General features: G+C 40.9%; 1 protein-coding gene across 2 annotated transcripts in view; it reads right to left on the bottom strand.

Annotated features, from left to right (window-relative positions):
* Window positions 1-5,478: 5,478 nt before the first annotated feature.
* The window catches only part of RRBP1 (ribosome binding protein 1), a 118,179-nt gene continuing 109,294 nt past the window's right edge, over window positions 5,479-14,363 (bottom strand). For both annotated transcript variants that reach the window (XM_031951073.1, XM_023494879.2), the window contains exons 18-22: window positions 13,504-13,599; window positions 12,622-12,705; window positions 9,435-9,527; window positions 7,814-7,897; window positions 5,479-6,056 (exon numbers count right to left, since the gene is read on the bottom strand). In XM_031951073.1, the coding sequence (XP_031806933.1) occupies window positions 6,018-6,056; window positions 7,814-7,897; window positions 9,435-9,527; window positions 12,622-12,705; window positions 13,504-13,599 (396 nt within the window). In that variant the 3' untranslated portion in view covers window positions 5,479-6,017. The remainder of the gene's footprint in view (window positions 6,057-7,813; window positions 7,898-9,434; window positions 9,528-12,621; window positions 12,706-13,503; window positions 13,600-14,363) is intronic.

The following is a 14,363-nucleotide window of genomic DNA, read 5'->3' as shown; positions in this document are numbered from 1 at the left end:
TTTGAAACATAAATCTTTGGGAAAATAATTACATTAAGCAAGGTACAAACCGGCAAGTAGTGATTCAAAGTAATAAAATTCAGCTTGTGGTCTTAAAATCACCGAGCTACTGGGTGGTCTACAGTAACATTTTGTGCTGACACAGGAAACGTTGCTTCTGTTTTTTGACCCAATTCATTAGCTTCTGGACTAGGAGTGGAAATATTAGAGGGAAGACATCACTTCCTTTTGCCTTTTAACCATTTATATAACTCTTACTAACTTGTTCCAAAGGGAATTGCAACCCGGCTGCAGCTGGAGATGATATAATATAGCTGTTCGGTCTGTTGAGGCTCATTTCCTGAATTAAGAATTTTGATGGAAGCACAAGAGTTGTGAAAAATGACACTTGGAAAACTCACATCCCAGGCCTTATACAGAAGAATCCAAAGTTCATAGTTTGGGGATTTGGGTGTGTCTAGATATTTATTTATTAGCTAAGGCCTTTGATATCAGAGACTTCTTCCCATAAAACAAGTATAACTCCAAGCTGGTTTAATGTGATAAGAGAAAACTGTTCTGAGACAAGATGGGGGAAAAAAAAAAGCTTATTATGCATTGGTACTAGCTATCTGGACATAGCTTCATCTAATCTAACAAGAGAGGCTGGATTGTATGATCTCTTTCAGGTCAAAGTGTTCCCCAAAGAACTTTTATTAGGCTTAATAAAATGCAGCAAGCATTATGCTACTTTTCTGGTCTTTGAGATGATACTGATGTTATTATACGAGTTAGCTACGTGGGACAATAGACAAGGCACTAGAAAAGTCCTGAGTTCAAATACTGCCTCAAGCACTTAATGGCTCAGTGACTCTAAATCACTTAACCTATTTGCCTTGGTTTTCTTAGATGGAAATGGGGATAACGGCACTTACCTCCCATGATTGAGGATCAAATGAGTAGGTGCTATATACTTCCCTCTGCTCCTTTTTTTAAATGTTAAGAGCCTTAGCAACCATTCCATCTAATCAGTTTTATAGGGAAGGAAACAGATTTGTTAACTATTGATGTAAGTGATGGCAAGTAGTCTATGGAATATTAGATTTGAGTTCCTAGGAAGATTTTAGTTTCAAATCCTGTTTCATAACTATGTGTGACACTGGCCAACTCCACATAATCTGAGTCAGTTTTCTCATCTGTATGATGATAGCCCCTTCTAAGGACTGCTGTGCCTCAACTGGGATAATATATACAAAGCACTTGGCAAACCATAATGCATCATAGAAGGGGGCTTATCATTATTGAAAGTGGATCAGTCTGTCAAGGGAGAGTGACTGGAGCTGGGAGAGAGGGATCTCTTACAGCCATGACCCAATGCCATCTGGATAATTGACAGACTTGGGAAGCTCACAGTGATGATCCTGCAAAAGCCAGACACAGATAACTGGAACGTAGTTGCTTATTATTCCATAAAATCTAGTAGATTCCTTACTATTCAACACCAAGTCACATTTGCAGATAATTTTTTAAGTTAATGCCACATAAAGGAACTGCTAATGCTCAATGGCTAGATCAGCCTGATAATCGAGCAAGAATTGACTGAAAAATATTTTAAAAAATAACCAGACCCCCCCAAAACCCAAAAACCTGGAGTACCAACCTTATAAAATTTAATGGTGTAAAAGAACTATCTTGAGATTGGTAGCTTGTAATGCAGATGAAAAATTGAGACACTCAGAAGCGATTTGCTAAATATCACACAAAGCCAGGCTTTGAACATAGATTTGACTCTAAATTCAATAGGCAAATTATAGAATTAAAGATTTAAAGCTTGAAGAAATTTGAAACCTCAAGCCAGCCCTCTCATTTCTTACAGGGTTGATCAAAGGTCCATAGAAATCCAAGATATGACAGGTAGGAAGGGGAAAAAAAAGGGGAGAAATATGAATGCAAGTCTACCAATTTCAAATCTAGCATCCTCAATAGCTTCATTTAATCTTCTCTGAGCCCATTTCTTCATATGAAAAATACTTTTACAATCTACCTCCCAGGATTACAAAACTTGAACATTTTTTTAAAAAGTGAGGTTCCCAACCTCTGGTACCATTCTTTATTCCAAGGAAAACTTTTGCTAGAATTTGCCTCAAACCAATTTTTAAATTGCTGTCCATTTGCCCCTTAAGTAGGTTATCATGAAGTAAGTGAATTAACAGTTGGAGATTGATGACTGATTTTGTATGAAATCCAAACCCAAGTTTTCCAAAGGAACAGGGTAGAAAGCAACTGAGGTGCCCTCTGCTGGCAGAAGAGGCATGAACATCAGCATCAGGACTGGTATGAGTGGAGGGGGAAACAACGTTTGGGAGGTTCTCCCTGAATTTGTAAGGCAGCAACACTGCACAGAGTATTAGCGTTTGTGACTGACTACAAGCCCACAAACAGTGAGGAAGAGTTCCTCTCTCAGCTCAGGCCCTCATGGCTGCTCTGACCAGGAAACTGGCCCAATCACTACACCCGGGAAAAGAACAGAACCACAATTCAGACTAGTACTTGGAAACGAAGGGACTTTCCCAATGTCCACCACCACCGCTGCCCCGCTGCACTTCCTGATCCAGACAAGGGCTTTAAGAGAGATTTCTGAGCACCAGGACTTCCCCGGGTTAGTTTCTGGCTGTTTACATGTAGTCTTGTCTGCATGTCTGGCCTCCATTTTCTGTGACCCAAATAAAGGATGTCATGGTTGGCTTCTCACACACTAATGATGGACACGTAGCTGATATCCAAGTGTACTTGCTTCCTAGCTAATCTACTGACAAACATTAAGCTCCCGAAATTGGGAATCCAAATATAGAGGGCATTCCCTGCCTCCAGGGAGTTTATACTCCCAGTATGGCCAGGCTGGGGATGTGGGAGTTAGCACCAGGGTAAACTACCCCGTATCTTTTTGGCGGAATGAGGTGACCCTGAGCAAAGTGGGCACAACCCGAGAGCAGAGGAAGCTAGCCAAAAGTCAGCACCTGATAAGATCTGCCACAATTAGGCACTAAAATATGGGAAATCCTGATAAACTGAATAAAATGATCAGCAGTGGACTTGTAAAGCAAAGAGAAAGATTAACAGAAACAGAATAACATCTAAGGAAATTAAATTCTATAATTATCTATAAATTTTCCTCCATGCCCAAATTACTTATTCAAGACCCATCTAAAACCCCACCTAATCTATGAAACTTTCCCTATTTGACCCAACTTCTTGCCCTGAGCTGTCTTATTACCCACTGGCAAGTTGCTATTATAGGCTTTCCTTGGCCCCCTCTTTGCAACTAAATCTTCAACACCTTCAAATTAAGGAAAGAACTCCAACCTCAATAAATAGTAAGTATTTAATAAGCATTTGCTTATGTTAAAAATTCAGAAGAGTACTTATATTAGTCTAAAGAAGGGATCCTTAAGTGTGTAATCTAAAGTCTTACTGTAATTTTTAAAAATCATTTTTCAGTTGTCTGATGCTTTGTGACTTATTTTGGGGTTTTCTGGGCAAAGATACCGGAGAGTATCTCCATTTTTATGGAGATTTGCCATTGTAAATTTGTTTGCCAATTTCCTTCTTTAGTTCATTTATTTATGAGGTACAATTTACAGTAAATTTTACAGTTTACCGAATTCAGCGATTCGAACTCATGACTTCAGGCCCAGTTCTCTTATCTATCCATTGTACCACTTAGCTGCCTCCCATAGAAGAGGCTGAAACAGGTCCACACATGCGTGATCTGTGCAAAATAAGTTAGTCTTACAGAGGGGAGAGAGCAGAGCTTGCCTAACTCTGTTTAGATGTTAGGAAGGCAGGGTGGTATGAATGGAAGAATACAAGACTCAGAGTTCAAGTCCCAGAGCCTGCGCTCCCTGGCCAGGTGATTTGAGACTAGTCCCTTGCCTTCTCTTCGGGGCTAGAATCAAAGGCCTCCCGCTCAAATGTCACCTGGGCATGTCATTAGCCCTCTCTGCCCACTACCAGTTGTGCCGAGGAAGGTCCTTTGTAAAGAGCTCTGGAGATGGGAGCCAGTATTTTGCCAGGTCCCCAGGACAGCTTTTAGAACACAACTCAAAAGTCCCTAAACTCCAAGCTCGGAGGAAAGCTCCCCAGAGAATCAGCAGCTGAGTGCTGGACATCAGCTTATAGGCCATCTAGTACTGAGGCCAGGGAGGTTATCTTGCTCAGATCACGGCTCAGTAAATTGCTAAGCTAGAATCTGAATCTGTTATCTTCAGATTGTGAATCTAGGGATCTTTCTTCAACACTGAGCTTCAGGGAAGTAAGGGTTTTGTTTTTTTTTTTTTTTTTTTTTTTTTGACTTCTGTCACAAAATCAGGGAAGTTCTCCCCTGTCAGATGTCAGTGGATGATTAAATAGACTCTGCTATCACCCCCAGAGTACACAAAGATCAGTTTAAACAGAATAATGAAACTGCTGCCCTTGTACTTGCTTTAAATAAAGCAACTTTCTTTCAAAGGGATCAAAGGTTTGTTTTGGTTTGAAAGATTTGTTCCTATCCTGGGGGATGGGAATTTTAAAAAAATGGCTAATAGGTTAAATATTAATAAAGACTAAACATATAGGAAGGTTAAGTACCATTCCCAAACCTGCACAGCAGACTTGGGTCTAGGACTTTACCCTTCCAATTCTTAGCACTGATACAAGGCATTCTCTACTGGACCACATCTACTATGTACATTTTGAAGGGATGGTGTGGATTTTTCTGAAGTGACTTAAGTATTATGGATTCGTATAGCTGCACAACATTCTTTCTGTTTGGTAAGCTAAAATCACTGCACCCCAACTCCTGCCAACGTGAACTTTTCAATGTTTCAGCCAGAGCATAAATATTTTTCCAAGTCTAGGATGGAGATACCTTGTTTATTCGCAAAGCTTGGTCCTTGCTATGTACAAGGTCACCCACAACCCAATTCCTGGCAAATGCAGACCCCAAGGCTGTGGATAGAGAAGGTAAAGAACAGCTAATTCTATCTGGTTACCAGGTGTTACACCAATTCCTTTCCCCCTAATTCTCTGATGGAGACAACAAAGGAAAAAAGTATCTCATTAGATTTTTCCCCTGGATGGAAGCTTTAGGGCTAGGGTGTTAGCAGCGACCCAACTGGGAAGGATTATTGCCTGCATTTGGCCTGCTAATGTTAAAGCTTAGGGAAAGAACTGGAGGGAGGGGGGAGAGGAGAGGAGGGAAGGAGAAGGGGAAGAGGAACACAAGAAAATGAGTAGGCAAGATGCTTTCTATTCCTTTGCTGCCTCTGTGTCCTATGATGGGCCCCATATGAATGTTATTAACTAGCTTGAGGAAGAAAATGAACATTTCAATCCTGTTACTTGAACTGAGCCCTTCTTGTCCTAATCTTCACTTCTGCCCTCGGAGTTCATGGAAACCTGGGGACCCCAGCCTACAAAAGCCAACCCCAGTGGGAAAGAAGACCAGGGACACCCCCAATGGCTACAACATTGGTTTTAATAGCAGTATCATCCAGAAATTCACAATCAGGTCTTGTTGGCAACTGCATGGCCCACTTTCTTGACACTTCCCTCTCAAGCTGGCTCTTTCTCCCCATTCTCAATGACTCTGCAGAAACAGTCACTCCCACCCCAACCCCCAACAAACAACAATTGCACTGATTGACGTACAGATACATAGATTTTCTCCCTCCCCTGCCCCTGCCCCCTCCCCTGGTTTCACACATTCATGGGTTCTGTTCACACAGAAGAGTTAATAAAGGCTTTGGAGTCCGATTCCTGACAGTCCAGGGCTTGACCCAGGGAATACCGTTTTAGAAAACATTACAAAGATTCCTTACAAAGGTGGTGCCTGTAGTATGTTTTGTGTGAATCTAAAAGGTTCTGGTTCACTAATGGCTTCTGTCTCATAGCTACAGGATGTGGAACATGTATATTTTTTCAGGTTGGTTTGTTTTTAAGGAATGTGTAAGGCATTTTGGTAAAGTTGAATAAGGAACTTTTAGTCCAGAGGTGCTTCAGACGGAGGTCCCTTCCTTCGCACTCCCGGCATCCTCCTGTGGAAGAGAACAGTTAGACAGGGGGGAGTCATAGTAGGCTGCAGAAAGCCCTCTGGCAGGAGGCCCAGTGGGAGAAGCGGCCCCCGCAGCTGCACCTGAGACATGCAGATCCCCCTACCTTCCACGACCCCAGGTGCCCAAAGGGAGCATGATCCCACTCCCTGCTGGATAGGATCTCTCCCCAAACCCTGGCTCTGCAGGGGAAGGATCACAGATTGCCCAAAATCTCATCAGTCGGGAGTGAGTGGGCTGCAAGCCCCTGGCGGCCAGCCATGACCAAAGAGAAAAGAAGGGGCCCCAAGTGCTTGCGCCTCCCCCTCTTTAGCAGTTCCTATCTTAATCCCTTCAAGAGCAAACATTGACTTTGTGCAGGATCCCCCGTTAGCGGAGAAAAAAATCAGGTTAGGTCTTCAAGCTGGCTGCTGATGCAGTGGATAGAACACCAGGCCTGGAGTCAGGAAGGTACAGCACTAGATTAAGCAGTATGCATAATTACCCTCCTTCGCCTGGAATATTCATCTAGTTGGTGAAAAGCATTTATTAAGAAGTGTACACTGCAATGGGGGAGACAATGTGTAACTATCAAGGTACATACTAGACATACACAGAATAAATGAAGAAAGGCACTGGCAACTGGCAGGCACCAGGAAAGATTCGTAGAAAGGATGGGACTTAAGTTGTCTCGAAGGAGCCAGGGAAACCAAGAGGGCCCTTAAGTCAAACAAACATCCTTTCCCAGACCTGTTGGGTTCATTTTGCAGGGATCCTATGAGCATTAGCTCCAAGCAGATTCTAATCCTTAGGCCTAGCGTTTAAAACAATGATGGAGTGGGAGGATGGCCAAAGAGTTAAGGAGAGGACAAACAAAGGGGAGAAAAAGCTATTGCAAATTTCACAGAACAGCAACTTGTTAGGCTGTTAACGGTTTGAGATTCACATGCAGGCCACTTGACTGAACTCCTACTCTGCTGTGTTCTCCTGGCATAGACATGTCTCTGTGATCTCAAAGCCATGATTCGGCAGGTCCTGCTTAAGCTAGGAGGATTTCCATTTCAGTGTGGTGTACATTATGAGCCTGTTGCCCTAGAATCAGAAAGGCTTATCACAAAAAGGAGGGCCAACAGCCACAGGACTCCATAAAACCACTTGGACCTGGGGTTCTTCGCTTTTGTGGTGTCATGAATCCCTCTGGTCATCTGGTGAAGGCTGTGGAATGTTTCTCAGAATAATCTTTTATGTAGAATCACAAAGGAAAATTTTCTTACTTGGAGGTACCTGTCAGTAGAGTAGGTCCCTGCATGATATCCCAGCTCCCTCCAATACGTACAGGCCTGTATCCCTGAGTCGTCTGGGCTTAGCAGCACAGCACTGCCACTGTACCATGGGGTCAGGGAAGGCCCTGATTTGATCCCATGCCCTCAAGAAGCCAGCAAAAATTCTAGTTCACCTTGCTTCTCTCCAAACCCAACTTTCAGCAGGGTCAGATCTGACCACCTGGCCATAGGTAATGATAACTTCTGCCTTGCTTGCCAATCTCACCCACAGATCCCTTCCCTAAGCTCTCAAGTGCATCAAAATGCTCATTAACATTACAAACTATCACCCAGTTTTTTCCATTTTTCTCAGGGTGAAAGGTGTCCTATCAAGGTTGGAAAAGGAGGATAAGATTATGACATCTGAGGACGACTATAATTTCTTATTGCTCACCCACCCAATCCCTTTCAGATACACATATCCCAGGTTAAAGCGCTTACCTCTTCAAACTCCACTGTAAGCTTCTGCCGCTGGATCTGTTCCTTCTCTAGGAGGATTTCTGTCTGCTCTAGCTGTGTTTTCAGCTACATACAAACACACATGCAATAGAAACTATCAGAAGACAATGAAGTCATACTAAGACATGAACTCTAGATCCTGCCCTTCACTTAGATATAGTCTTCCCTCGCCTCCATGAGGGAAGGATTGTTTAACTTCAGAACAGTGTTTCAAAGGCTTCCCATACTTCTCTAGGAAACAATAGGCTTAATTAAGTGAGGCAGCTGGGTGATTCCCCCTTCACCAGTCTGAGGAAGAGATTTACCCAACCCAAAGATGGAAGCTTAGAAAGAGTGAGAGATGGGGATGGGGAAAGAAATCCACAAGTACAATGGTGGGCTTCTTGAAACACTTTGGGGGAGTAGGGGAAGGTTAAGAGATCATTACACAACCTTTGCCAACTCTGTATGAATAAAAGCTGGGGAATACCAGGGCAGATAGCCATCACTAATTTATGTCTCTTTTGGTATCTAGAACAGTTCTAGGTAAGGTTAACTAAGAACAAGGGGCAGTTTTTTTTTTTTTTCTCCTCTTTATAGCCTATTACATTGTAAGATCTTTGAGGTTGGAAATGCCCTTATAATACCCTTAGCACTTAGCATAGTGTCTGGAACACAATAGGTACTTAATAAATGCTTATTAATTGACTGCTCCAATTTAGGATTCTCTGACAAAAATTTATTAGCAGGGACTTCAGAGGCAAAGGGTTAGAAAAACCATTCCCCCTTATATAAATTATATGACAAGAACTCAACAGTGAAAAAGAGAAAATTAATAAGAGTAAGAGGGAAAGAGCTCCTCTTTACTACCACACACCATCATCTTACTTCGTAATATTTTTGGAACAAAAGCCCCTCAGTTCTATTCCAATTGCTTTATACCCCATTAACTCTAATCTGTAATAAGAGCTCATCTACCAATAGCATTTTTGAAAGTACTTGTCTTGAAACTGTCCTATGAAGCAGGTAGCCCAAGTACTATTACCTCCATTTTAAGGACACGGAATTCCAGGAAGTCAGGTGGCTTGCAGTAAAGCCAGTGGAGTGTCCTTTCCATTGTACTAGTGACCCCTCAAAAAGACTATGCTTCTACTCATCACCATGTGAGGTTCCCCTTCCCTAGCTTCACTCACCGAGACTGTCTTCCCCTTCTTTCCCTCATTTCCCAACCATCCCAGAAAATCCAACAGCAAAACTAAACAAACTATACTGTTTGGTGTATTTAGGTAAAACAGAATGATTTAAAAGTAAGCACATCACCTGGAAAAGTTACAAGGTTCTGGGAGTTCCCTGCCTTCCCCCTTGACCTCATCCAACCCAGGTTAAAAGCATATTCAAAAGAATAGCCCAACACAATGGCTAAGACACAACACATGGAATTCATGCAGTTATCACTAGCAAATGGAGTGCCACGGCATAGTTGGGAGCCAGGGAAAAAGGGGAGAAGTGGGTGAGAAGGAAGATGAGCATAACAAGATTAGGGGAGAAGTGGGTGAGAAGGAAGATGAGCATAACAGGATTAGGGGTGGGTGGTCAGGGAATCAGTCTCACCGCCCTAACTAACCTCGAGAGGTTCCTGCTCAGTTAGGTCAGCCTGCGACCCAACAACTTCACCATCCTGTACATGGTTCTTCATTTCGCTCAACTGCTTCCTGACCTGAAATAGGGATAGGCGAGTTTTGCTCAGGTATACCCCACACTTGCACACACAATCATATACACAGTTGCTACAAGTACATCCTTCCTTGACTGTCTAATGCAGCCAGCAGAACAGGCCTTAGGTTGGTAAGCATGGCACATGGAGATCTAAGGTAAGAACTCTTAAAAAACCAACATATTCAAAAGTAAAGCACATATTTTGTGGTGCCTTTGTGAGCACAGAATAGGGAATCTTTTCCAAAAATATGAGTCTTGTAGACCAAAAGATATTTTTCTTCGATGTTTAATAGAGGAGAGGCTACATACTTTGGAGCTATCCTCATTCTGGATGGTGGTTAGGAAAGACCAGAGTTTTATCATATTTCCAGGGACCTCATGAACATTTCCATTATTCATAGACTGATTCCAAGGCCCAAGAACATTTTAAGGCCTGGTTTTTCCATAACCTATTCAGCACAATTTGCACAATAGAATGATTCTACAATCCTTTCCTCAAAGAAGGATTTTTACATTTAAAATTTTTCCATTTTTTTTTCCATTTCAAATTTACCAAGAACTCTCTCCCCCAAAAATCTGATATAAAGACATAACTCAAATTCCTGCCAATTTGGATTAAATGAAGAATCGTTAAAATGGAACAGATATGATAAAAAGGTCATTATCATTAAGTGTCTGATGCAAACAAACCTAAACACTGCCTGGAAGATTTCTTGGGAAGAAAAACTGGATAATTTAAAATTATAAATGAAACTAGATTCCACTCAGCCTAAAGCTCAGTGTTGCATGTAAAATTCAAGGCTACTGCCTCTGGTGTATTTTTTAAAAGGATTGAGACCAATTTTATAAAAAATATGACTTAGAATTATAACATTTTCACACTGGAGGAGCCCCCTCAGGGATAAGGTTCAGTTTTCTCATTTTGCAGATGATGAAATAGAGGGTATGGTGGCCTAGAATGGGAATTAGTGGCACTGCCTCCTAATATTCTTTCCATTATCCCAAATGGAGCATCCGATGGAATCTTGATATCATTGCTCTTTAAAAAAGTTAAACCCTACTAGGTTCATCTTGGCCTATCAAAGCCCAATAAGTTGAGTTGGTCCGAGGAAAGAGAAAGACACTCACCACTTCACTCCCAAGGAGATGCCTGAAACACAATTTTTCTTTAATCCATATGGTTTTAGAGTACTGATGTTTCCATACAAGAGAATATGAGAAATCTGAGTTCATTTAAAAAGAAAGGCTTCATAAACTGTGGCATATGAACTCATGTGAAATCGTGTAAGTGAACATGGGGGAGGGAAGGTCACAAAATTATAATTTATTATCAATAAATGTTTGATCTATATATCTTTTTATATACCCATATACACAGGATCAGGTAAAAATTTCTCAGGCAACAAGAGACTATAAAACTGAACATACTATTTGATCCAACAGTGCCACTACTGGGTCTATACCCAAAGAGATCATAAAAGAGGGAAAACGACCCAGATGTGCAAAAATACACTATTGTTTGTAGTTTTTTTGTTTGTTTGTTTGCTTGTTTTGTGGTGACAAGGAATTGGAAACTGAGTGAATGCCCATCAATTGGGAAATGGCTGAAGTTATGTTATATGAACATAATGAAATATTATTGTTCCATTAGAAATGATGAGAAGGCTGATTTCAGAAAAACTTGGAAATATGTACACGAGTGGATGCTGAGTGAATTGAACAGAACCAAGAGAACATTGTACATGGTTAACAAGATTGTGTAATGATCAACCATGATAGAATCAGCTTTTCTCAGCAATATCGTACAATTACAATTGGGATAGAAATTGTACGTGGGATGGAAAATGCCATCCATATCCAGAGAGAGAACTACAGAGATTGAATGTAGATTGAAGAATGGTATTGTCATCTTTTTTTTATTTGTTTTTTCTTTCTCATGATTTTTCCCTTTAGTTTTGATTTTTCTCGTACAACATGACAGATATGAAAATATGCTTAAAATGACTACATATGTAATCTATATCAGATTGCTTGTTGTCTTGGGGAGGAGGGTGATAAAGGAGGGAAGGAAAAAAATATCCAACACAAAATCTTACAAAAAGGAACGATGAAAATTATCTTTACATATAATCAGAAAAATAAAATACTATTTAAAAATAATAGCTTTTTCAAAATATGTGAAAATATAGTTTTCAACATTTGCTCTTCTAAAACCTTGTATCTCAAATTTTTTTCCTCTTCCTTTCCCTACATTTTCTCTCCTAGACACCAAATAATCCAATATAGGTTAAACATGTAATTCTACTATGTCTGTTTCCACATTAATCATGCTACAATAAGAAAAATCACATCAAAAAGGAAAAAAAAAAATGAGAAAAAAAACATAACAAGCAAACAATAATAAAAAGGTGAAAATACTATGTTGTGATCCACATTCAGTGCCCACAGTCCTTTTTCTGGGTGCAGATGGCTCTTTCGATCACAGATCCACTAGAACTGGCCTGAATCACCTCACTTTTGAAAAGAGCCTCATCTATCAGAATTGATCATCACATAATCTTGTTGCTTTGTACAATGTTCTCTTTGCTCTATTCACTTCACTTAGCAAAATACTATTGAGAAAAAAAAATTTCTCAGGTGTAAAGGGGTTATGAGTAGAAAAAGTTTAAGAAATCCTGGAATAAATGATTATGGTCCAGGGCTTAGAAGAAGAGCCTAGACTCTCAAATGAAAAAGTCTTGTACACCACTGAAAAAAATTGCATCTCTACATTAAAGCTCAATTCTGGTCTCCTAAATCAACTGAGTGACATTTAAATTAAAAAAAAAAAAGTTAACTTTTTTTTTTTTTTGGTGGTGGTGATGTTTTTCCCTGAGGCAACTGGTGTTAAGCGAGTTGCCCAGAGTCCCACAGCTAGGAAATGTGTCTGAGGTAAGATTTGAACTCAGGTCCTCCTGACTTCAGTACTGGTGCTCCATTCACTGCGCCATCTAGCTACCCCAAGATAACATTTTTAAATGCAATCTCAACAACATTCACACAGCACTTCTTTTCACACAATGTCTCCCCATATATTACAATCAAAGCTTAGTTACCAGGGCGAGTTCCTTGCTCTGCTTCTGTGCTTCACTGTTAGTTGCATCCATCTGCTCTCGGGCTTCTGTTAAAAGGTCCCTCAACTTTGTTTTTAAGATGAGAAAGAGAAAAAAAGTGTTAGTGGGAGCAGAAAAAAGAGAAAAACAAAACACAACATCAAACTATGAGTCATCAGCCACATCATCTAAATACCAAAAAGAAAGACAAGGTGTTAATAGAAACAACTAAAGGAAATAAGTTTACTAGATTCTTTGAATCCAAGGTCTCACTTTTAAGAGAGAGAAGAGAAAATTTCCAAAATCTCTGGGGAAAGATTATAAGGCAGCTCCCATATATGACTAGAGCCCAATCAGAAATTCCAAGTTTTCTCTTTCTGCCTTGGTAAAGCTAGGCTTAAATCAGTCATCCATCAGTACTTTTGGGGGGTCTCTCCCTCCTTCAGAGGTGATCAATCATCCAGTGGCATGTGAAGCATACCATGGTGCAGCCAAGGGTCCCGAACTAAGGCAGCAGCTCAGGCACTGTACAGTCAACTGACTCATCCCCCAAATAGAAGAACCATTCTGAGTCCTTTCTAGTCTCTAGGAAGGAGAGACCCTCCTTCGCTTAGGGGAGTTTTAAACAAAGAGACTACGATTAGATTTTTAAAAATAAAGAGATAACCAACTATTTCCTCATTGTCCCAGATGGCCAAGCTGTCCTTGAAAAGAAAATCAGCCTAGCCCATGGTGACAAAAACTTAGCTGGGACCTTGAACTTGCAGTGTCAGAACTTGTGAGCAAGCCTCCCATCTAGCTTCATGCTAACACTTACTTGGGGGAGACTGAGGAGAGAAGGGACAGTGCAAGAGCCAGGGCCTGCTGAGATTACCACCTACTTACCAACTCCACCTCTTTTGCGTATTTCTGACATTCTGCAGTGGATGCCGACATGTGCTCTTCTAGCCGTGCCTCTAAGAGAGCTGCATGTTCTTTGACCTTGACACAAATACACATCATCACACAAATGAGACAATAGCCCTGAAGTCACGGTGGCATTAAATAACACAAGCATTAGTTGAATGGGAATTGCTGAACTTTAAGGACAACCAAGAGAATTCCATAGACTGAACACTAATGAATTTAGGGGTGGGAAATTAAAAAACCAAATAAAGGCAAATAAACAAACAAAAAAACCTGCTTTTGTCTTAGGAGAAATTAGGCCAGGTGTGAAAGAAATTATCACCCACCAGCACCATGATTCTTCAGTTTCTTGAAGCTCTCCTCAGTTATTTGATTCAATTCAACAAATTCAGTAAACATATGCATGCCTTCAACTGCTGCTAATTGCTGGGGTATAAAATTGGCTAAGACACAGGCCCTGCTTTCAAGGAGTTTATAATTCAAAGAAGGGTATGAAGGTACCCCAATAACTACCATAACAAAGAAAGGTAAGACAAATACAAAGGAGAGATTCAAGAGAAGTGGTCTGACAAAGTGAGAAATCACTTACACCTAGGATGGCAGGTGGGGGTGTTAAGGAAGGCTTCAGATAGCAGAGGTGGTATCTGAGTGGGCCCTTCAAAGAAGCCAGGACTTCAGGAACCAGAAATGGACTGGGAGTGGGTAGGAAGGAGGAGTCTAGTTCAGGATTTGGGGAACGCATGAACAGCAGCACAGAGACAGGAAAGGGCAGGATGAGAATGGGCTGAGAAGTAGAATATGAGAAGATGAGTCATATGAGAGAAGACTGGATAAACAGT

The sequence above is a fragment of the Sarcophilus harrisii genome, chromosome 2 (assembly GCF_902635505.1).
Source record: "Sarcophilus harrisii chromosome 2, mSarHar1.11, whole genome shotgun sequence".
Taxonomy (NCBI): domain Eukaryota; kingdom Metazoa; phylum Chordata; class Mammalia; order Dasyuromorphia; family Dasyuridae; genus Sarcophilus; species Sarcophilus harrisii.
Note: the sequence above shows the minus strand (reverse complement) of the source record. Positions and strands in the feature narration are given on the sequence as shown.